The 25,553-nt window shown below is 45.6% G+C and overlaps 1 protein-coding gene across 1 annotated transcript in view; it reads right to left on the bottom strand.

Annotated features, from left to right (window-relative positions):
- Hadh (hydroxyacyl-CoA dehydrogenase) overlaps positions 1–25,553 on the bottom strand; it is a 42,398-nt gene that overhangs the window by 14,218 nt on the left and 2,627 nt on the right. The window contains 2 exon segments of the mRNA NM_057186.2: positions 2,583–2,740; positions 6,100–6,228. Coding sequence (NP_476534.1) covers positions 2,583–2,740; positions 6,100–6,228 — 287 coding nt within the window.

Genomic DNA, 25,553 nt, shown 5'->3' on the forward strand with positions numbered 1-25,553 from the left:
GTTTAGTCACACAGACAACCTGGGAAGGGAGGGTGCATACACACACATGACACAGGTTCACAGACCTCTGCTTACAGGCTATCCTGAAAACGCACTTGTCTTATTTTATGTGTATAGAACCTTAACTTATCAACGTACAAATCTCATAGTGACAGAGACCAAATTCAATTCCTTTCTTCTCAAAATTTAATTTGTTAGACTGGAATAAATCGAGGCTGCCAAAGGCACCAAGGTAAATCCCGTTCCTACAGCGCCACCTTGTGGATAACTAACAAATCAGCAGGTGGCCCTTAAGCACAGATGGATGTGGTCCTAGTACCCAAGGGCAGTGGCCGTTTCTGACCAGTTCTCTATGGGGTTCCTGGCCAGAGTGGGGGCAGGAGGGAGGAGACCAGCTGGGGCAAAAAGAAATCAGTAATGTGGAAAGGAGAGAAGCCTCGGAGTGTCCACATGCATGTACGCCTCCTGCTGAGGCAGGAGGATTGTGAGTTGGACTATACAGAAGAGGACAGTCTTTGGTGAGTGTGTATAGACTAAGTGGGCAGGAAGTTAAGGGATGAAGGTCGTTTTCACAGCACTAGCAGGTCGACTTTTCTCAAGCACTGGGGCAGGCTTTTTTTAAAATCCAACATAGCAACTGGGAACATCTTCAAAATGTTCTACCTCAAGACCCTTAAATCACAGGTTGTAAACCTTAGGACACCCCAAAGTCAGACTGAGAAGAAGTGGCAGTGCTGGCCTAGCCTCCTGATTGCCCTGCCCCCAACCTCTCATTACCCTCCGCTGACACTGGGCGTGGTGGGGGGGATGTCAGTCTGACCACTGTCCCTAGGTGACCTCGCACCAAGGCCAAACTGTTTAAGGAGAACAGTGAGGGCCAACCTTTTGTAGACTGGCTCTAGTTCGATTGCCTTGCTCTCTGTGCTGACTTGAGAGACAAACCCCAGCACCAGAGGTGTCCTCTTTGTCCTGTTTCTGAAGCACTAAATGCACATGACCAAGAGACATGCTGTACAGGGGGCAAGAAGGTCGCAGGGCCTCCCAGTTCCCAGGACACACACTTGAGGATTTATATCCCTGTAGCTGATGTGCAAGCATTTCCTTTAACCAGTGCTTCCCTAAGAATTACTTTTGCTTGTAACTTTACTCCATTCAGATCTAACCAAGCAGTGTGGCCAAGTGGACCAGGGGTCATAGACACATCATGTGGACGTAAGCACACATCAGTTAACTGGCCAGTCGTCCTAAGTGCCAAAAGCAGAGTCAAACAGTAACAGGGAGCCCTAGATTGTGACCCTGCAGTGTTATCAACATACACTCTTACAAGCCCGACAACACCTCCATAACCCGATGTGGCTGTCTTTCCTAATATCTGCTCCCGGAAGCCTGGTGGAGATTCAGTGGTCACTGAATACCCTCAAGGGGGTTGCAGTTAAACCCAGATAAAATTGAAAACAGAGAAGTGTTTTTTTTTTTAAAGGCACAAAAGATGCTTTGCCTTCAATCAAACTATTCTGTCCGGTCCACGCTGAACTCCTACCAGACATTTAAGAATTTCCCTGTGTCCCGCAGCGGCTGCCCTGTGACACTGCACAGATCTTCCATTTAACCATGGGCAATTATATCCCTCCCGTGGACAAGGATCAGGGGTGGAAATCCAGTAGATCTTCTGCAAAGAAGTTATGGAGGTTTGTGGGTCTAGGGAGCCATGGAGCTGTGGTGAGCTGGCCCAGAGCAAGAGTGGGGCTGAGGTGTGTCCAAACCCTGGGAAGCTCATCCGGAGACTGGCAGGGGTAGGATCACTCCTCCCCTCTGTCAGGCCTGTGTGTACCCAGGGCACATAGCCCTGTGCCCTCATGTTTGCACCCTGTGGGGAGGTCACATAGCCCAGTAGCCAGGTTAAACTTCTTCTTGCCTTATAAGGTCATGTCCAGCAGCACCTGGAATTCTTCCTCAGGTAAATGGCCCTGCGTTTTGGCCCAGGCCAATGATATAGACTCACCCCAAAAGCGGCTGCCCACTCCTGAAAGGATTAAGTAACTTTTGTTCCCCACATTAAATGAGCTGTGTCATGGAAACTGCCTCCACTGTGTTCTCACTCTGCCATCACTGCCTGAGGTCTCCTTTGTTCTTGGCCAGCCCCCTCGCAGGATCCTGAACAGCAGAGGTTTGAATGAAAACAGCCCCTGTACACTCACAGAGAGTGGACTATCGGAGGTGTGGCCTCAGAGGAAGAAGTGTGTCAACGGTTTCAAACACTCAAGCCAGGCCTCGTGGCTCCCCTTCTCACTGTCTGAAGATCCTGACATAGAACTCAGGTACCTCTGCAGTACCACAGGCTTGTGTGCCATCCCGCCTCTCACCATGACAAGAATGGACTAACCCTCTAAACTGGAAGCCAGCCCCAATGAAACTTTTCCTTTATAAGATTTGTCATGGTCACGGTGTCTCTTTCCTACAACAGAAGCCCTAACTAAGACAGAGGCGTTGGGTAGCAGAGAGGCAGGCCCACTGTCAGGAAGGGGAGCTGAAGAGCCAGGGAAGAACTTTCAGAATCCAACCAAAAAAATTCAGTTATGTACTCTGCAGCGAACTTGTCCAGCCTCTGGAATAGCTCATTCTTCAACTTCAGGTTCTCCACAATGGCCTCCACCACCAGGTCTGTGCTGTGCACCACGGACGCGGCATCGGTGCTGGTTGAAAGGGAGCTCAGGGTCTTCTCCACAAACTCATCGGCAGCCTGGGCAGACAAGAAGGAGAGAGTGTTCAGTGGGCCCTGCAGGCCAGGGGACAGGCCCTGCAGAGATAGGAGGGAGGCCCGAGAGATCAACACACACAGACCCAACAGAAGTCACTGGGGACTGACAGGAAAACCCCCAACTTCCCTGTGGAGGGATAAGAGCATCACTTGTTTCTAGGCACCAGGGCAAAGGTTAGCTTGTGGACATACCCGATAGTAATTACCATTTGTTTACTGCCACAATGAGTAGTTATTGCTTAATGAATACAGTTTCTGCCCCAAATCGGGAAACAACATTAGAGTATTACACAAACAGATATAACCAATGCCACAGAATTTAAAAGTGCTGGAAGCGGAGGCAAGAGAGTATAGTGGAGGAAATTGGATAAATTTGCAGTGTCTGTGTATAAAACACCATAATGGAATGTATAACTCGTCATGCATGCTAATAAAACACTGAGTGGCTAAAATGGCAAATCTTAAGTTTACATAGACTACAGACCACAATAAAAACCACAAGGCAATTGTTGAAGGTCCTTACCACAGAGGAACACCAAGAGAAGCAGGAATGTTAATCACGCAGCCAGGGGTGTCTCCTCAGTGGAGGAGATAACATCAAATACCTGCCTTCCATCCAGAAGGCTGAGAATGGATTTTGTTAATGACCTGGTGACCTTTCCCCCTATCTGTAGAAGCAGACCTCACCCAAATTCTCCAGAATGATTATCGCAGACTCTTCCCTCCCTAGACTATCACCCACCCTTAGGGGAGATGTCACACATACTTTATGGCCTGCTGACCACTATGTTATCAGTCAGTGACCACACTAGATTCTAGGCCTTTTAGCCTAGTGGTCACATGGACTTTGTGAAGGAGTTTGTATGTGGTCCAACTTAAGTTTTATTGTGCATCTGGTGTTGAGCTGATGGTTGGGTAGAAATCTTGTCCTGTGTTTTAAATATGCTACAATGAACCACCTGGCATTACTCGAAAAGCCTGATCCAGGTTGACAAAGTCAGTCTGCACGGAGTTGTGCCAGGGTCTCTTATCTCTTCTCAGGGATGGCTTCCAGTCTGACTCTGGCTGGGACCCCCTCATACAATTACATACACTACTGTCCACGCCTCAAGTAAAACAGCAAAAGTCATCCTATCAATAAAAGGGTTAATGAATGTCAGCTTTCAAAAGCCAGAAAAATTGTCAATAAATGTTTCTTTTTAAATGGTTTTAAGAGTCCATCCCATCCCAGACAGAAAGGTGACCATCAAGAAAACAAATGACAAGGTTGTGGGGAAGGAGGACCATTACATAGCGCTGAAGGCAGTGTGGAGGTTCCTCACAAATACTGAATACAGAACTACAAGGAAGGGCTCGAAGCGAACATGTCACAGGGGTCCTTGCACAGTCACGTTTATCGCTGCATTACTCACAGTAGCTACCAGGTGCATTCAGTCTAAATGCCCATCGGCAGATGAACGGAGAAGGGAAAACATGGTGTACAGACACACAGCAGAATTTCCATCACCCATGAACAAAAATGAAATCATTACACTCGGAGGAAAATGTCCACAACTGGGATCATTATGTTAAGTGAAATAAGCGAGACTCAGAAAACTAAATGTCATGTTTTCTCTCATATGTGAACCCAAGATATAAATCAACTCTTTCTGTCTCTCTGACTCTCTGACTCTCTGTCTCTCTGTCTCTATCTCTCTGTCTGTCTCTGCTTCTGTCTCTGTCTCTCTCTCTTTCTATGTGTGTGTATGTATGTGTGTATATGTGTGTGCGTGCATGTGTGTGGTGTGTGTGTGTGTGGTGTGTGTGTGTATGTGTGTGTATGTGTGTGTCTGTATGTGTATGTGTGGTGTGTGTGTATGTATGTGGTGTGTGTGGTGTGTGTGTGTATGTGTGTGTGTGTATGTATGTGTGGTGTGTGTATGTATGTGGTGTGTGTGTACGTGTGTGTGTGGTGTGTGTGTGTATGTGTGTGGTGTGTGTGTGTATGTGTGTGGTGTGTGTGTGGTATGTGTGTGTATGTGTGTGGTGTGTGTGTATGTGTGAGGTGTGTATGTGTGAGGTGTGTGTGTGTATGTGTGTGGTGTGTGTGTGTATGTGTGTGTGTGGTATGTGTGTGTATGTGTGTGTGGTGTGTGTGTGTGTGGTGTGTGTGTGTGTGTGTGTGTGTTAGAAAGAGCACTGCAGGAGGGTGGAGAACCTTAAGGGGGTGGGCAGGAAAAGAGTAATGGAACACACGTGGTATCAAAGCAGAAGGAAGTGCTATTTGAGAGGTGGTAGGGAACTGAAAGAGGAGGCAGTGGGTTGGAGAAATGATGTCTGAGTATGAAAATGTCATCGTGAAATCCATTTCTTTGTACGCTAACTCTGAAGCTTGTCTTGCCAGCCTCACTTAGGAGGCAAGCCTAGATTAGGTTAAGAGAGCTGGAAAGACCCATCTTCATGGATGGCACCTTTCCTTGGTCTACAATCCCTTACTAAATAATAAAATAAGAAAGCAAGCTAAGGGGCTGGAGAGATGGCTCAGCACTGACTGCTCTTCCAGAGGTCCTGAGTTCAATTCCCAGCAACCACATGGTGGCTCACAACCATCTGTAATGGGATCCGATGCCCTCTTCTGGTGTGTCTGAAGGCAGCTACAGTGTATTCACATAAAGTAAATAAATAAATCTTTTAAAAAGAGAAAGAAAGAAAGCTAAGTATGAGCTTCTGTGGCTCTCTGCTTCTTGACTGTGGACCAGGTGACCACAGACTCTCCTGCTGTCCTGCCTTCTCCATCTACCGCTATGACTTCCCCACCATCATGGAGTGGTTCTCTTGAACTACTGTAAGGGTCACACAAACCTCCTAACATTAGAACCTTCCCAAAAGCAAAATGGTTGACTCCTGCTTTCTAACAGCCCCAGATAGAGTGTTCAGTGGCAAGTTACATTGGTCTAAACAGTGGTTCTCAACCTGTGGGTCGCGACCCCTCTTAAGGGGTGTCAAATGACCCTTTCACAGGGGTTGCATGTCCAATATCCTGCATCTCAGATATTTACATTATAATTCACAACAGTAGCCAAATCACAGTTATGAAATAGCATCAAAAGTAATTTTGTGGTCGAGGGTCACCCCAACATGACTCTACCCGTATAAATATAACACCTGTCTTAAAGGGCTACAGCATTAGGAAGGTTGAGAAACCCTTGTAGAAACAGTCATGAGTTTGACACAAGCAATTAGACACAAGCACACAATAGGGTGAAGCCACGCACGCACGCACGCACGCATGCACGCACGCACGCACGCACGCTTAGGAACACACAGAGGAGGAGCCAGAGGACTGACTGATAAGAACTTACCTTAGGGTTTTCTGTGAACTTCTTCTTTGCCATTCTCTTTAGGCTCTCTTCAATTCCCTTCTTGGATTTTGCCAGGATGTCTTCTGTTTGGTCCACCAACACTACTGTATGGCCAGTTGCTGCAGCTACCTAGATTAAAAAAAATTTTTTTTAAGAAAAAAGAAAAAGAATCAGTTTCATATTCAACATGGCTTCAACTACTACTCCACTCAAAATAGCTCATGAACATATGTATCAGCCAGTATCAGACACATACTTCATGCCCAAGACGGTCCTATATAATACAACAAATTTTCATGTAACACGCCACTTTTGGTGGCCCTTAAAGCAGAAGTAGATGACACTTAAAATTCACCAAGCCAGCAAATATCTTGTCCCCAAGAGCTATTTAATGACGGAACTTAACAAAGAGCAGAGTCTATGACAATTAAGCAGTTTCAGGGGGATTCCACATTTCCTGCTTTCTCCATTTCACCCCTCGTGGGTGAAGTCCCTGAGGCCCTCTTGAGGGAAGCTGTGTCCCAAGTTCACAAACCACCAACCTGGATTATCCACTGTTAGGGTCAAGTCAACCGCTAAAGCTCCAACAAGGATTACAGAACAAGGAGTTTGTTGGGGGGGGGGGGCGGGGGATCGACTATTGAGTTGCCTACACGCAAGCGTGATTCAATTCGAGGCAGGAGCAGGACATATCCGACGTACTACGGACATGAGGTGACAGCCAGCACTGATGAGAGGCCCCAGGAAGCCAGAGAACTCCCACAGCCACTGTTTTAGGACAGGTGGGCACTGGTGGTGTGGAGGGGGCAGGCTAGTTACAGATCTGCCCAAGAAGTACCCAAAAGGTGAAAAACACTCTTATCATGGAAGATTCTCTAAGCTAAGCGGCTAAACCTCAAAACAGAAAACACAGAGAGAATGAGACAGAGACGGATGAACAACATAGGCAAACAGGTTCAAATCCCGAAGCAAGATTTCCAATGCCAGGTCAAGTTTGAAATGTCGAAATGCAGGCTTAAACTGACAACTACACCTAGGGCTTCTCCCACGCGGTGGTACAGGTCAGAGCCTGCCTGGCCTGCGGGCAGCTTCAGCACCCCAGTATCTGGGAAACAAAGAATGGAAAAGCTGCTGAGATTGGCAAACTGACAGGCAGATCAGGCGGATGGGGCAAGAAGGACAAGTCAGGGGCTGGGGATTTAGCTCAGTGGTAGAGCGCTTACCTAGGAAGCGCAAGGCCCTGGGTTCGATCCCCAGCTCCGAAAAAAAGAACCAAAAAAAAAAAAAAAAAAAAAAAAAAAAAGAAGGACAAGTCATCTTGATAAAACGGAGACGCACACAGTGACCTCAGTTGTCAGCGTAAGGCCAAACCATTTTCCCAAGCAGAACACCCGAGGACCCAAGCCAGCGTTTCTCAATCGAGCCAAGACAAATCATGCACAAATCTGAGTCTCCGATTCAGTAAGATCGAGGTGCCCGGGCAAAGCAACTTTAGAAACAGCACAGAAAGGACTGGCTATAGCAGACCCAGGCCTTCTGCCTTTAGGAACTCACAAAGCTGACCCCGGGATGACCTCAGGAACATGGGTTTGGAGTGAGTTCTCACCGTTCTCTGGTGATGCAGCTTCCACTGCTGCAGGCTCTCCCGAGACAGTGCAATGTTGGAATGTGTGGGTATTGGATGACATCATGGTCATCCCTCAGTAAAACTCCTGGACGCCAAGTCTCTAGCTAGAGCATCTAAAGACAACTTTTACACAGTTTGTAACGTCTTGCTGCTGAGGGAGCTGCACAGATCCAGTGTGGCTATGAGGGGACAGGGAAGACCCTTGCCAGCTCTTGCCTGGCACCTGGCATACCCCAGCTGCCCTTCCCCTTCACTGCTTGTACTTTACACTGTTACAGCAGTTGTCGCCATGCAGATGACCGTATGTGGGCCCTCCAGGAGAATTACCAAACCACATGGGGGGAGGGCTAGTGGAGAAACTTTAACAGAAATGAATAAATCTCAAGGTCCTGATAGGGCCAGACAGGGAACTGACCTGCTCTGTGTTTGACAGTTGTGAGACATCAACTTGACAGCCAGGAGTGACAGCCACCAGTAGAGCCTCATGACCCAAAATCACAGGGACATAAAGGTGCTGCCTTGAATCTTTTGCTTTTGGCTCCTTGATCATACAATCCATATGGCATTGGAATCAAGTGATTCTCACACAGTTTCTCTTGACTTCTGCTCTAGATCACCCCTTGAGGTGGCCAAACAGGACTCCTGGACTCGTACCCCCATGGGTCCTAACCTATATTTCCCCCTCTTCATCTCCAGCTGGAAACTCCTTGGGTCTTTTCAGCTCTTAGAATTGAGAAGACTTAGTCATGGCACCAGCTAGTGCTACGGCCAATGGGACAGCAACAAAGAGCGGTGGTGCTGACAGCCCTCCTACGTGGGGAGTTTATAATCCCATTCATAAAAGCAGCAAACCAGTCATAATGGAGCCTCCTATCTACCAGCAAGCCCAGAACGGCCCAGCATTTCAGGGAGCAAGAACCAATCCTTAAGGAAATGGGTCTCACTTGGGGTGAGACCGCAGGTGATGTTTCCAGAGAACCACTGTCCCAGTTACTATAACCACATCTGACAGATGTCGTCGAACACTTTTTGCTAGGTTTCAGATGAGGTGCCCTGCTAGTCTCATACTTTAAGTAGAGCAAAACAAACCTACAGGTGTCCCCATGTGCAGACAACTGGCCAAATACAGCTGCTTAGTCACAGGGAAGCTACATATCCAGGCAATGTTCTAGGAGCAGGAAATGCAAGATACGTGATCCCATCCGCATGACTCTGTGTAAATAAATCACTGGCTGATTTCCCGTCTTGTCCGTAAGACACAGGGGGTGGTTGATAGCAAGACCATCACCTCTAAATGTTCAGGCTCCATACAGTCACTTCCAACAGATGTGCCCAAGAGACACAGGCCAGCAACTACTTGAAGGCAACGTCATGTCTTAATCATCTTTGTAAGCATCAAAGCCCACAAATGACACATGGCCCAGTACATTACCTGCTTCATAGAATAGCCATGGGGTTATGGGGTTTCCACTCCACTCCACACAGGGGTTCATACTCCTGTTACGGGTACAGCAATCTAAATATATTACCACAGAGATGGATGCTGGAGCAAGCATTCTGTCTCTTGTCCAGACGAAATCCAGAGATGCTGCATGATTCTCACCGTAGACAAGTCTGGCCCAGTCAGACAACTTTAAGCACCGTTATGCAGCCAAGGCCTCCAGAGAGCCCAACGTGCTTCTGGAATTATCGGTGTATTTATTGTATTCTTTATGTAAGCCAATGTAAGCAACGTTCTATACCTACTCTCAACCAACGGAAAAACATAAACCCTTTAAAGAAAGAAGAAAAATGTAACAAGAACTGGAAGGAACTAAGAACCTGCTTAGTGCCAGGATCAAGGCTGCATTTTCCCAAGACTGTTTCTGACTAATCCAATCATAATGGTGATATAAGCAACAACCATTTTGCAAAAGATACAGCAATACTAAAGAAGCAGCTACACAAAAGAGACTGGGCCACTTGACCATAACCACTCAGTTGAGCCCTGAAGCCAGGATTAGGTTCTGAGACTGCTGGGCTCCAGGTCTTGTCTTTCAGTAATCCGGTTAGAGGTGCACATGACACTTGGACTGGCTGCTTTCAATCAGCTTTCTTTTTTTTTTTTTTTTTTTTTAAGATTTATTTATTTATTATATATAAGTACACTGTAGCTGTCTTCAGATACACCAGAAGAGGGCATCAGATCTCTTTACAGATGGTTGTAAGCCACCATGTGGTTGCTGGGAATTGAACTCATGACCTCTGGAAGAGCAGTCGGGTGCTCTTAACCGCTGAGCCATCTCTCCAGCCCCAATCAGCTTTCAATATACAACTGTTATCAAGTAGCATTTATAAAATATAAACTAAATTTATATTCTCATTCAAGCAGAAGAAGAATCCTCAAGGAAATGGATCTCACTTGGGGTGAGACCACAGGTGATATTTCTAGAAAACCACCTTTCTGACTGATGTCATCCAGCACTTTTGCTAGGTTTCAGATGTGCCCTGCTATTGTAGGCATGGTAATAATATCACTAAAAGGTCCTACTGAGTAACTCAATAACAAATCCGTTCCCCCACTGGTGTTCCCATACATTTTAAAGGTGCTTATGAAATTTATCTGTTTCATTTGATACATGAAGAAAACTGAAACTTTGTAAGTGTTGTGTAACAGTTTCCTCCCAGATTAAAGACATTCTATTCTATAGGAAGCTCCTTAAGCAGAAAAGTAAACAACTCAAACTAGCTTCAGGAAGTCCCTGAAATGGATCAGATTCTCTAGGCCCCTTCCTGCCAGAATAAACAATAAAAGCACAGAGTCCTCTTTTAGATGCAGCAGAGCCAAGCTGCAAAGGCTCTCAGAGAAGCTGAGCTGCAAAGACGACTCTCAAGCCAGAGCAACTGCCTGGGAGAGCAAAAACAAGGAGAGCTGCCTGGAGGACGGTTAGGCCAACTGAGGCACTTGGAAAGGACACTCTGCAACCCCTTGAACTGCCTCTAGGTTGTGCAGTGCGTTCTCAGTTCCTCGCTGTTTTGTTCTGTTTTTTCTTGTTTGGTTGGTTCAGTTTGGTTTTGATTTTGGTTTTGATAGACAGGGTTTCTCTGTGTAGCCCTAGCTATTCTAGAACCAGGTTCATAGCTTTGTGAGCTGTCATTCATTCTGGGGTAGGTTTTGGTGGCACAGCTTTCTCTGAGTCATCTCTGCCTGTAAGTAACTCTCTACCCATACTCCCGTAAGTATCCCCCCAAAACTCATAGTTGGACTTTAATGGTATCTGTGCTTTGGTCTATTGTGGGTTTTCTTTTTTTTTTTTTTTTTTTTAGGATATCTGATATGTAATTCTTTTTTTTTTATTTTTTTATTGTGGGTTTTCTATTTGGGCTGCGTAGATATGTGTGTTGCATCTGCCCAGAAAAAGTCTTGTCACCTAAGTTAATTAAAGTAACTGGTCTATAATCCTATGGCTTCAATCAGACATAATTATGATAATAGTCAAAATTACTTTTCAGGGCTAGGGAATTGATAAATGTGCTCACTAGAAAAGCAAGAGGACCTGAGTTCAGATTCCCAACACCCACATAAAAAGCCCGATGCCTGGGGAGGTGGAAACAAGAGGATCCCTAGGACTCACTGGTTAGCTAGTCTAGCCTGCCTGGCGAGCTCCAGGTTCCCCGTGAGAGAAGCTGCTTCAGAAGACGTAGCCCTTTTCACTCTGTGTGGGTGCAGGCCATTGTGAGTCCTTAAGCCTAGCAGGTGAATGTGATGCTTGCTGAGGTATGAGAAGTACTCCCCAAGATCTACACCACAGCGGGGCTGCAAACCACACCAAGGGGCAGGCACCCACCACCTGTGGGTATTGTGAGGCGTCCAGTCCGGTGTGTGCCCAGATGATGCATTTAAAAACTCCTACGGATGACTTTACTGTGCAATCACTGTGCTTAGAGTATTACTCCGCCAGCTCCTGTTGGTCCCAGCCGTGTTCCTCCACCTACTCATGTCACTCCTGGGTTGTCACCTCTCCTCAAACACAAGAGATGAGAAGAGTTCTGTCCTTAGACTGGTATCACTGAAACGCCTTCCTGATGCTGCCCGTGAAAATGTTCCGGATATTATACCATAAAGGTACTGTACAACGACGCATTAAAGGAATGGCGGCTCCCACCAAGTCCCCTTCTGCCCAGAGCGTTCAAACATCATAACTTGTTCCATCTTCCCTAAATAGAACTAGTTTAATTCTTTTCCTAAAAGTCTGGCCCCACACTCCTTACGTTCCTGTTCCTTCTCCCGACCTCCGGCCACCTGAGCACGAAGCACGCTCATTCTCGAGTGCTTATCTTCTCTGAACTGTTCTCCACCACCCCTGGCTAAGGACCTGGCTTTGGTTCTGCACAAGCCATAACGCTGGGGGAATATCCAGAATCTCCCAGAGAATAGATTCTTCAAAAGGCTCCACAACAAAAGAAAACCAAAGTCCACAGAGGCCCATCACCCAAAGAATAGCTTCCACATAAGAGTGTCTTCCTAGGGCTGGAAAGCTTGCTCAGTGGTTAAGAGCACCGACTGCTCTATCAGAGTCCTGAGTTCAAATCCCAGCAACCACATGGTGGCTCACAACCACCTGTAATGGGATCTGATGCCTCTTCTAGTGTGTCTGAAAACAGCTACAGTGTACTTATATATAATAAATAAATACATCTTTAAAAAAAACCACTATTGCTCTTACAGAGGACCTGGGTTCGGTTCCCAGCCACCCACATACCAACTCACAAATGACTGTAACTCCAGTTCGAGGGAATCCGTTACTATTTTCTGGTCTCCTCATCCTCCTGCACACGTGTGGTGTATACTAACACAGACTCACACATGTATACAAAAGGTGATATCACTAAATAATGGAAAGAAGAGAGTATTTCCCCTATGTCAATATCAGCCCTATAGAAACTCATTTACCTTATTAATTACTCAAAGTTAAAGTGGCCATGTCGATGAAGTGTCACTTTATAGTTAATTCTCCTGAAAACCTGCTAATGACATTAAAAGCTGAATTTAAAGAGGATGGGGCTGTTTTTGATACTTGAAACAGGAAAACTCATCTAAGTAAGTACTCAGAGGAGACGACACTGACGATTGATGTGTCTTCAACAGAAACACTGGGCCGAGCTGGTGAGGCTCAGGTCTGTGGACCAAAATCCTTGCCAATGTGTTTTATCACATGCTAATGACTCCCCCTTCTCCCACTATGTTAATTTCCTCAACCTATTGGCAGGATGTCACTGAAAGAGGGGCCATGATTTCATCTGGCACAAATAAGAGTGTGCATGTAAAGAAGAGAGGACACTGATGTCTTGGATCCCAGCGTTGAACAAAGAACTCCCACATCATCCACATGATGCTGACATTTAATCCAGAGCCACTGATTAAAAGAACAAAACTGAACAACAACACCACCACCACCAACAACAACAAAAACAACCCAAAAAACCAAAAAACAAAAAACCCAAGTACAAAACGTTCTCATCAGGACCAAAGTTCAAGAAACATTGTGGATTATGAGTTATGAGTTCCTTCTCTTGTTGCTGTGATAAAAGCAACATAAGGCAGGAGGTGTTTATTCTGGAGAGGCCACAGTAGGACGCTGAAGCAGCTGCTCACATTGTGTTCTAGTCAGGAGGCAGAAAGCAACAAACGGAAGTGATTGGCTCAATTTCTCCCTTCTACGCAGTCCGCTAACTGAGCCTAGGGAATGGTGCCTCCCACTTCGTGGTGGGTCCTCCCCACAGGCATGTCCAGAGGCCCCCCCAGGTCATTCTGGACCTCATTGGGTTGACAACCGAGACCAAGCGTCACACACTGTGCTCTGCTCCATGGTCACCAGTAATAACCAGACGTCTATAGACCATCACAACCAGGGCAAGTTAGGGAGGAAAGAGTTTATCTGGGCTTACGGTTCCAAGGGTTAGAGTCCATGATGGTGGAGAAGAGTGGTGGCAAGTGACAGGCATGGCTGGAGTAGCAGCAAGCTGCGAGCTCACATCTCAAACTCAAACATGAAACAGAGAAAGCAAACAGCAAGCATGGGGAATCTTTATACCAGCGGTTCTCAACCCATGGGTCACGACCCCTTTGGAGGTGGAAAGACCCTTTCACAGGGGCCACCTGAGACCATCTGCTTGTCACATATTTACACTACAATCTGTAGCAGTAGCAAAATTACAATTATGAAGCAGCAACAAAGATAATGCTATGTTTAGGATCACCTCAGGCCATGGGCGCCGTGTTTGTGGTTCGAGAGACGGAGAGAAGCGCAATGCATGCTCCTGTGAGAAGAACTCGTTAAGCTTATTAACTGCCTAAGCTGAACTTGTGGTAATCATTGCTTTGGTCTATCACTGCCTTCTATCTGGGATAAATAGAATCTTCTAGGCAGTCACTCCCATTGCAATCATGAACTTACAACATTTGCTTGCACAAGACTTAGCCAGTCAGTAGCAGGTCATGGATTATTAGGTAGGGGCTCCTGGGGCCTCACCCCATCTGTGCTGAATTATTGGCTACACGGACTGTGGAGGCTAAGGAGTCATTTCTTATCATCAATGTGAATTCACTGGTGAGTGCATCAGAATCCACTGCATAATTCCACGTCCCTGGTCACTCAGATGGCCCTGGTTAAACTTAGTGGGTCACAGAAGAAAGCAAAAAGACAAGAACGTGGGAAAGGGAATGGGTGGGGAGGGGCTTGAAATGGGTGGGAGATAGGAGGGGGAGGTAAGAGAAACCAACTGCATTATATACATGTATAAAATTGTTGAAGAACAAATTTAATTAAGCAATACAGAAATACACTCCCTAGGGTCGGTACCACACCATAAAGTTAAAACGTATCAAAACTTACGGTTCCATTTACAGTGGAGAGAGTTGTAAATAAAGATGAAGTATCAAATCATAGCTTCAGACCATTACCAAGTGCACACCGCACAGCTCGACCACTGAGCCATCTGACCGTGTGAACCTTTCCAGTTTGCTGTTACAGTCTTAAGGGATTTCTTGGGGTTTTCACTGTGTATAATACATATAATGCACCATATCTTTGTTAATTTATATTATCAGTACGGCTCTTGGCAACCTGAAGGCTATTACATTTTACAAGACTCAAATGCACCAGGGGCTGGCAAGACTGTGTCCTTGGGAGGAAGTACTTTTGTTTTATCATATCTTCTTACTTTGTCCTAGGACAAAGGAACCTTCCAGAAGTGACACTGACTGATATCTACCACTATCAACATATGTATAGAATGAACTAGAGTTTCCACTCAGAGGTGCAAATTTCTGTGTCTCCTTTTGATGCTGTGAACTGACTCACCTTTAAACAAAGGTTTTCTTCAAGTCTCTAGCTTCATTATTCTCCTGGCTCCATATCTCTTCCTTCCTAAATGCCAATTATTCCTAGAATTCCAACTGTACCTGAAATCACCATATTCTATTCTAAGCTAAGTCACCATCTCAGTCCTAAAGACAGCTCTCTATGACATCATCGATATCACTGTTCTGCAAAGCAGAGTTTTCTGACAGCATCTTTTTCTTAACCCCATCTCTAGTTTCCCCACTCATTTTAAAAAGTATACATGCATGTGGTGTATGTGCATTTCTAAGTGCATGTCTGTGTGCATGCATGCATGTGTCGAATTCTTTTCCACCTTATCCTTATATACTGAATCTGGGCCTCTTGCTGAACCCAGAGAGCCGTGTTTGATCTGCCTAGCCAGCTTGCTGGTAGGATTGCTGGAATTATGGGGGAATTGTCACATCCAGCTGGATTTTAGATGAATTTAGAGATCCAAGCGTTGGTCATGACACTGGAACAGCAAGCACGTAAGATATGTGTTCACACTGTGAACCCCGAGATTGTCTTGTTTGCTCGAAAATCCTGATTGTAGTGTGTCTGGCCTTCGCACACACCTTTAATCCCTCTGCCAGAACACAGACACACCCTTAGTACACACCTTAGTACACAGTGAAGGTAGTTTGTAGAAGGGAGCATTCACGTTTGAAAGTGTTGTTAATGAAGTGACAGACAAAGTGACCAATCAGAGAAAGATCTGGTAGAATAGGATAAGCCCAACTCTTGAATGGAGAGGAGAGGGAAGCTACTTGAGGGGCAGTGCAGAGAAGGAGAGAAGAGGGGAAAGGAGGCAGCTTAACCAGGGCAGTTAAAGAGAGAGAAAAAGCTAGATACAGGGGAAGACAGAACAAGCCAGAGAAAGGAGAAGGAGCCAAAGGACTAGAACAGATTTCTAGAGTTAGTCTGAGGCCAAGCAGGGCAATTCAGGGAGAAGCAGAAAGAAGCCAGTTGAACAATCAGCTTGGGGAGGAGTTTGAGACAGAATAGGTGAGTTGAACCAGCCAGCCAGAGTTCAGAAAGAACTAAAAGAGCGATCTTATTCAGCAGTAAATCTCAGAGGCTGAAAACATTCTAGGTGCAGATTAGATTGTATGGAGGCTACAAGCTTCCAGGACCAGGCCTAGGTTAGCGGACAGAGGCAGTGAGCCTCCGAGACATTTATTTCAGGCAAATAAAAGATACTTTACACATTTCTTCCTCTCCAGCCCAGGATCTTTAATTTTTGTTCAACAGTTTCATCTGTTACTACGAGGCTGGTTCAAATGCTAACCCCTCCGTAGAGTCTCTCACCAAATGATTATCTTTTGTTTTAAAACCTGACAGCAAGATTGTCATTGCTAGATGGGTTTTAATCTGTCTGCTTTAATTTTTTTTTAAAGATTTATTATGTATGCATGGATGTCTCTAGGCCAGAAGAAGGCACCAGATCTCATTACAGATGGTTGTGAGCCACCACGTGGTTGCTGGGAATTGAACTCAGGACCTCTGGAAGAGCAGTCAGTGCTCTTAACCGCTGAGCCATCTCTCCAGCCCTGCTTTAATATTTAAAATCTCTTCATGACAGAAACTGAGTTGCTCTTTTACCTTAGGCAGCTATGCAAGTAACCTGAACCCATATTCTTTCCCAGACACACAGCCCGACTCCTTTCCCCTGATTCCACAAATCCACATCCACGTGGCCTCTACCAGATGTTGTAGGAAATTTGACCACACCATGAACCCCAAGATTGTGTTACTGAAAAAAAAACAACCCTGTTTTTAGTTATGATTGGCTCAGCCTTAGCACACACCTCTAACCCAAGAGTTTTCTGCTTGAATATTGTAAAGAGGCTTAAATAAAGTCAAGAGGCAAGCAACCAGTTGACAGGAAGTGAGGATAGGATTATTAAGAATCATAGAGAGTAAGAGGGAGTCAGGAGGACGAATAGAGAGACACACTGGACGTAGAAGGGCGGGATGTTCAGTTTGAAGGTTTTTTGAGATGGTGGGAGAGAGGGGCACTCCTACTGGGATGTCGGCTGAGGAGGAAGGCCAGCTGGGTGCTTTCTCTGATTCTCTGAGCTAGGAGGCTTTCAACCCAGCATCTGGTTCCCCATGTCTTCATTGGTAAAATGGAACAATTGAGTTTCTGTTAAAAAAAAAAAATCCCAACGTGTTCTGTTTCATCACTGCTGCTGGGGGAATGGCAGCTCATCTTTCCCAAGCCTGGAGGCTGCCTCTCCTTTAATGAGGAAATAGTCACTTCCTGGTTCTTCTGAAGCATAGAAGCTGCAGATTATCATGGGGATCACCATAGGTGGAAGGCGAGGGCAGAGCTCTGAGCCAATGACCAGGGGCTCTCACTGGCCCCTCAGTCACACAATGGCACCTTCAACCCAGAATCTGTACGTGAAATGGCAAGGAACTGATGGTGGGACTTTTTTTGTTTTCTTTTGTTTTGATTTTTTTTCCCATGAAAACTTTCAAGGTTTGGTCAATAAACAGGCAAAGTCAGGCGAAATTTCAACTGTGGGAGATAAGTGATAAATTAAAAACTGGGAGGTTCGTCAACAATGATTTTTGACTATGAACTCAATGTGATGTTGTGGGGATTGTCTGAGGGTCATTGCATTGCCTGCTTCAAGTTCTGAAGTTGCTGTCACTACGAACAGCCCCTATCCACAGGTGGGGAAATTACAGTAATTGTAATGTCCAGTAACTGTAAATTCCATATATAGAGAGAGCAATATGTACACTACACACACACACACACACACACACACACACACGCACACATATACACACATACACAGACACACACACACAGACATATACATACACACATACACACATACACATACACAGACGCATACACAGACATATACATACACACATACACATACACAGACACACACAGACATATACATACACACATACACACACATACACATACACAGACACACAGACATATACATACACACATACACATACACAGACACACACAGACATATACATACACACATACACACACATACACAGACACACACACAGACATATACATACACACACACATACACACACAGACATACACACACACACACATACACTTTAATGTCCCTTTTTTTATCAATAGAGTACATTCTATATACCATATTACCGTTTAAGCGTCTAAAAGTTTCTTTTCCTGGAGAGTCTTCTTTAAGAACTGAATACCCCTGCTTTCCATGCAGCCTGCATTCTTCCTTGACGCCTCTATTAACCTCTGCCCTTAAAATCTATGTTTACAATGTCTTCATAAACTAAAACTCTGCTAGAAAAATCAATAAAAATAGAGGTTTCCTCAGCCTGGGGAAGAAGCTTAGTTGCAGAGCCCGTCTTCAGCGTATTGGAAGGTCTTGGACTCAACCTCAGAACCCTGCTCCACTCTCTATCAAAAAGAAAAGCAAACAATTATTTTTTTAATTTTTTTATTTATGCATATGTGTGTGCATGCCTGTCTCTGTGTGTGCCACATACATTCAGGAGCCTGCAGGGGCCAGAAGATAGCATGAGAGCTAGAGTTATAGTTGGTTATGAGCCACAGGATGTGGGTGCTGGGAACCAAACCTGAGTCCCCTGAAAGACCAGCAAGTGATCTCCGCCATGGCTCCATCTCTCTAGCCGCAAGAAACACAATTTAAAAAGAACACAATGCGGGGTTGGGGATTTAGCTCAGTGGTAGAGTGCTTGCCTAGCGAGCGCAAGGCCCTGGGTTCGGTCCCCAGCTCCGAAAAAAAGAAAAAAGAAAAAAAAAAAAAAAAAAAAAAGAACACAACGCAATACTAAGCTATTAAAACTCCCGTCTGTGCCAGCCCATTCTGGACAGAGTGAGCAGTCAGTCTGCAGCTTTCTTACAAGATTAGTCAGTCCCACCCGTATCTCTTCCTCAGCAGACAATGGGTTTCTCTTGGGCAACAATGCATCTTACCTGCCACCCAGCACAGGAGAAGTACTTTCTAATGACAGCGACATAGGTGTAACAGATCTTTTCAGAAGCCTCGATTTGTAACCTATTTTAGAAATGAGTGTCTAAGAAACCGTAACTGCCTTTTGCTATTAGAAACTTTTACAGCAACCTTGGGAAACTTCCCGTGTGTTTTAGAGCTGTGAGACATCACCGCATTAGCTTGCAGAGAACAGTAAGAAAAGAGAAACCGGTTGAGAGCAGAGACTATTTTGGTGAGCGGAGGATGGTTTTTCCACCACTGCTGTCCGGGATGCTGGCGAGGGAGAAACAGCAGGGCAAACACTGAGTGTTACCTAAAGAGAAACTCTTGTTCTATGTGTCCTTTGACCGTCACGCCTGTGATTTCCAAGTGGACTGTGTTTAGCTAGTCTAGCCGGTCAATGTGTCACGGCCCCTTTATCAAAGGAACCCTGCTGTCTGTTCCTGTCTGCCAGCAATACAGACCCAGCGATTCCTTCCATCACACAGAGGACCGAGACGGTTTAGTTTCTCCACTATGGTAAGGTTAGAGATCAGCAAACCTTTTCTGTTCAGGGTAGTGGTTACAGATCACCGGACACGGGGGCTGACAGTGGTACCTCTCAAACTGCGTCAAGCCATGAACCCCGTCTCTGTAGAAAAACATACAATTGACTGATAAACAAAGCAAAGGTCAGAGAAGGGGCAGCTGAGTCCACTAGGAGACCTGTGGATGTCAAAGTCCTTCCGAGAGCACTGTGAAATCCCTAACCTGTCACATCCAATGGAGTATCTGTTGCTAAGCCCACTGCAGATTCAAAGATTTAAACTTGTGTGTCTAATGTAGTGTCCACAGAGCACAGGAACCCAGAAGGGGCTCATGAGAGAAGAGAGGGAAAGAGGCCTTAAGGAAGGGAGGGGACAGAGTCCATGTGGTATGAAGGTAGAGGGGGTAGGGGTGTATTGGGGAATGGAGTCGTATGAGATAGGAAGCAGGAGAATGGAGAGAGGAGGGGTGGGAAAGAGGGTTGACCAAAATGAAAGACGTAGGAAAAAGCCTTACAGAAACCCACTACTCTGTAACCTAATTAAAAATTAATGGTTTAAAGAATTATGAACAGAGGTGCCCTACATGGTGGACAACACTCTTCCAAGAAGACATGGGTTAGTAAATGAAACCCAGTGCCAGCCGTGGGATATCCCCTTACCAGTTATGGTCAGAGAAGCCATAGAGGGTCCCCAAACACTGCAGATGCTGTCCTTGCTCTTGGTTGCCTGTCATAACTAAGACACTATTGCTGAAGACAAACCATACTTCGGTTGTAGGACAGAGAGAGCGAGATCAAGCTGAGACTGGCCTGAAACCTTCCTCCCTGTTGGTCAGTTTTCCCAGGAACAGAAAGTGCTGTGCAGCCTCCCTCCCAGGGAAGAAAAGTCACCCATGGGTTTCCCCAGAGGTAGACCTGTTACACTAAAAACCCACCTGGCAAGATGAGTCCCCTGGTACAACTGTGGAATGGCTACGGTGGGAATAAACAACTGCTTTCTGATTTGATTTGAGACCAGCCCTATAAGAGGGAATACGTGAGTGGTACTGTAAACTTAGTCAGAAGCCCACAGCGGGTCACAGGCCCTCAGAGAGAGCCTACTCTGCTAAATGGAAACGTTGTCAACAGCCCTCTAAAGGTGATGTTTATGCCCCTAGATTAGTAATGTTACTGCCAACTCTAGTCAGAGAAACTTCTCCCTCAGTTAATGTAGACAGATGACTGGTCAAGGGGCTAAGAAAAGTGAACAGCCCTAAACAGAACATCTGTACTGACCTCCTACACACACACACACACACACACACACACACACACACACACACACAGAGCTTGGGGAACATGGCAGAAGAGGGAGAAAGGAAGCATGTGTGAGTTGGAGGGTGAGGAGAAATGCTGTCCTCTGGACATGAGGGAGGCCGTTGCATTCGTGAGCTCCTATCCATGAGCTACGGTTACCTGAACGGGATCAAGCCAGAACATATTCCTGCATGATTGGGTAGTGAACTAATGAGACTCTACGCCCCTGGCTGAGGGGCTACTGGCAAGTGCTAGCTACTGGGAAAGGGAAGGCATTTTTTAATTCAGGAGTGTGGTCCCTGGTAGGTTGCCCACGCTCTTGCTGTTTGGACTCACACCCGTGTGTACACAAACATCTCTGAATGGGTTTAGTATGCTATTCAAAGAGAAGAGGTTATAAAAGTGGGAGAGGGAGCAGAGGGAGAGAGGGCCAAAATATATTGTGTTCGCATGTGAAGTTATCAAGCTATAAATGAAAGTTAGAATAATAGCTATCACACCTGACAAAAGTGCAAGGAAGGGGAAAGGGACTTTTATGTGTTGTTGACGGAATGCAAAATAATACCTGTATGGGGAAACACTGAAATCCTTCAAGAACTTAAGAACAGTGCTACTGTGTAATTAGCATTTCCATCTTGGGGTATACGCTTATGGGATTAAAACCAGATAAAGCCACCAGATCTTCCTGTAAAGGCAGCTTAAGGCTTATCCTGATAGTTCAAGAATAGTTACATTAATAAAGAGTGAAACTTAGAAAACATTTCAGGAAGCAGGCATGGTGATGGCGCAGCAGGTCACCATGCCTGTTGCCAAACCTGATTGTCTGAGTTCAAATCCCAATGACCCATGTGATAAAACAAGAGAACTGACTCCCATGGGTATTTTTTATGACCCCAATATGCATCCCTGACAAGTGCACATGTATGTATGTTCATGTACATGCACACACATGCACACCACACACACATATATACAACACACATATACACACATACACACCACACATACACACGCACACACACCACACATAGACACACATACACAGGCGCACCACACATACATACACACCACGTACACACACACACACACACACACGCACAAACACACGCACATGCACACCACACATACACACACATGCACAAACACATGCACACCATACATACACACATACACACACACCACACCACACACACACACATACACACACAAACACACGCACACCACACATACACACATGCACAAACACACGCACACCATACATACACACACACACACACACACACACACACACACACACAATGTAAGAAAGCTGCTTTAAAAAAAAGAATTTTAATATCTGGGTGCCAACAAGTAATAGCACTTGCCAAAACAGCACTGCCTGGACCACCTCACTATCTGGAAAGGACAGAGCTGGAAATCTAGAGTGAAACAAAGGAGTCAGAGGCCATTTTGGTTTGGTTTTGTTTTCCCCTCATTATTTGTTCAACGTTGTAATACACAGAACTTTTCTTGGTTTTTAGCTTAAGTGACGGTTATTTACATCACTGAGAATGCTTGTTTTATATTCCAGTGGCCTGCACACTCACTGTAAGACACTGAGGGCAAACAATCTGGAACACACACACACACACACACACACACACACACACACACGCACGCACACACACCCATGTCCTCAGCTCCATGACTTTCCTGGGGCTGGTGGAAGGCAGGCTCAGCCAAAGGGGAAATATTTTTAGACAAGGGTGCTTCAGAGCTGTAAAAATAGGCCCAGTGAATAGCACACTTGTCAGAGTGCCTAGTACTCCAGCCACAGGGCAACTGTACCAAGCAGAAGCTCGCTGGACTCGTGTATCTTGGTAAATGCGCCACAATGTTTGCATCAGCTTCTCTGAAGAGTAACTTGCATGGTAAATTCAAGAAACTAGCATCAACTGGCCCAATACCTGGTCTCTCCACACCCAGCCCATCTCCAGTCAATGTCTCTTGGGACCGTACACCAGCAAGGCTGTACTCTGTACTTCGTCAACGTCACAGTCTTTCCACAAACTCCCAATGTCATGATTATCCTCACTGACTTCTGACTGCATGCCAATCTTAGCACAAACACTCAAAGGCAGGCACTGTCCTCTGATATCCATGGGTTTGTTATGAGGTGTGTGTGTGTGTGTGTGTGTGTGTGTGTGTGTATGGGTGTGTGTGTGTGTACACTAAATAATAAAATACATAATGTAAAATATAAAACACTCCTGCATGGACCTCAGTGCCTGCTCCACCACTCACCAGACACCAGCGGTATGAGCTCCAAGTCCTGGTAGAGCTGGCAGTGAGGCAGGTATACGTGCCTGAGGCAGAGCGGAAGGGAAGACTGAAAATGATTAGGAGAAAATTAGAAACCAAAGCAAGAGACAAGTGACGGGTAAGGTAGGATATCATCACCACGAAGAAAAAACAACCTGACAACCTAACCCCTTACAGCTTGTAGGAATGGCAGAACTTCCAAATATACCCCAGGTCGGAAGGTGGCCATGCCACAGGGCCGTGCTTTGATCTATACAGAGAGTCACCTAATAAAGAACCAAGGAACCGAGGAAGGCAGGGAGGACTTCATGACAGGTCTGTAGTATGCCCTTAAGCAGAAAAGCCTACTGGTGTGCTAGGCATGCCAGTGTGTGCCTTCAACCCCAGCTCTTAGTGGCAGAGGGAAGGGGATTTCTGTTGCTTCAAGGCCAGTCTGGTCTATATGGTGAGTTCCATGCAAGCTAGAGCTACCTAGGGGAACCAGGAAGGAAGGAAGGAAGGAAGGAAGGAAGGAAGGAAGGAAGGAAGGAAGGAAGGAAGGAAGGGAGGAAGGGAGGGAGGGAGGAAGAGAAGAAGGAAGAAAGGAAAGGAGAAAGGGAGGGAGAAGAAAGAGAGGGAAGGAGAAAAAGAGAAAGGGAGAAAGGGAGGAAGGGAGGGAGAGAGAAAGGAAGAAAGGGTAGAAGGGAGGGATGGAATGAAAGAGAAAAGAAAGGACAGAATTGTTGAGAATAAAACCATGGCCTTCATAAGGAACACTCAAAAGGATCACTGATAGTTCAGGGACTATGCCGGTCTCCTGTGGTACTAAAACTTCTAAGTTTCTGTATTTATTTTTCAAGAAAACTTTAACTCACTGCAACAACAAAAGTTAAGAAGGCTAACAAGTTCACAGAGCTCTGATTATTAGGAAGCTCAGAGGTGAGGACGGTGAGAGGAGGTGGGATCGAACTCTGAGGCTAGAGAGAAGCTCTCCAGTCTCTCTGAGCATCTATTCAGTCACCCAGCATTGCACAAGAACGAAAGACTGGCAAATGTTCACCTGTAACTTCGTATGCTTCCCCTGAGGAAGCCATTGCAATAGCTTAAAGAGCTCTAAGGAAATAAACGCTGTTGGTGTGTGTGTGTGTGTGTGTGTGTGTGTGTGTGTGTGTGTGTGTGTGTGTGCGTGTGTGCATGTGTGCGTGCGTGTGTGTGTGTGTGTGTGTGTGTGTGTGTGTGTACACATGTGCATGAGAAGATCAAAGGATAACGTTTGGGAGTTGGTTCTCTCCTACCATGAGGCAGGGTCTCTTGTGGCTTCTGCCATAATAGATATTCCAGGCTAGCTGGTCCTCAAGCTTCTAGGTAACTCTCCTGTCTTCACCTCCATCTCTATGTAAGAGTGCTGGGATCACAGTGTCACAACTTCACCACTGAGCTACTACCTAGCCCGCTCATCTTTTGCATTTTGAAAAGAACACACACGTTCAAACACTCATACACACAGGCACACAAACCATACAAGTTCGGGAGCTTTGGTCAGAGGAACTTACTCCTAATCTTCACAAATTCAAACTTTCCCACACCCCCAAAGTATAAACTATTGACTACATAGTATCAGAAAGTCTGTCAAACACCATTCTCAGTTGGCCTGGTGTCATGTAGTGAAGTGTATGAGCTTTCTGGACTCTTCATATGAAAACACTGGGCTAAGTAATGCTTAGAAAGAACTCGCCTGTCAACCTGAGAAGCACACAGCTTGCAGCTTCCTTTTCCCTTCTCTACAAATCGAGAAGCAATCTGTCTCCACTCAAAGTTCATTTAATGATACCAGCCACTTTGCCTCAAGATAAATCAGCAGTCAGAGCCAAGTCAGAAGTAGGTAACAGGCAAACACACGAAACCAGTCAAAGTACTTAAACATTAACCTGCAGTCTAAGAGGTTTTTTTTTTTTAATTTAAAACAAACAGAAAATGGCAGGCAATGTAGACACACTTAGAAGGTACACGATCACTAATGGTCTACGCTCCGGCTAAATGTAACTAAGCCTGGACCTCCTTTGTCTAAAATTACTTAACTATTTGATAAATGCATTGGGTGCGCACAAAATGTATTTGCACTTTTCTTTTCCATCCCATTCAGCACAAAATGGAGCATGTCAATTAGTTAAAACTGTGAACAGAACCTCCATGGACTTAGACCATTTCACAGAGACTTCAGAAGAAATGGCAGCCCAACGTGATACAGGACCATAACCCAGATGCTAATTCGTGTTTGTACTTTCACGGCTTCACTCGGGCGGAATAATTAAATAAAAGGTGCTGACCTTCTCAGCAGCCCCTGAGCAAACTGCGTGGTCAGCCCGTATCTGTGTCAG

The sequence above is a fragment of the Rattus norvegicus genome, chromosome 2 (genome assembly GCF_036323735.1).
Source record: "Rattus norvegicus strain BN/NHsdMcwi chromosome 2, GRCr8, whole genome shotgun sequence".
Taxonomy (NCBI): domain Eukaryota; kingdom Metazoa; phylum Chordata; class Mammalia; order Rodentia; family Muridae; genus Rattus; species Rattus norvegicus.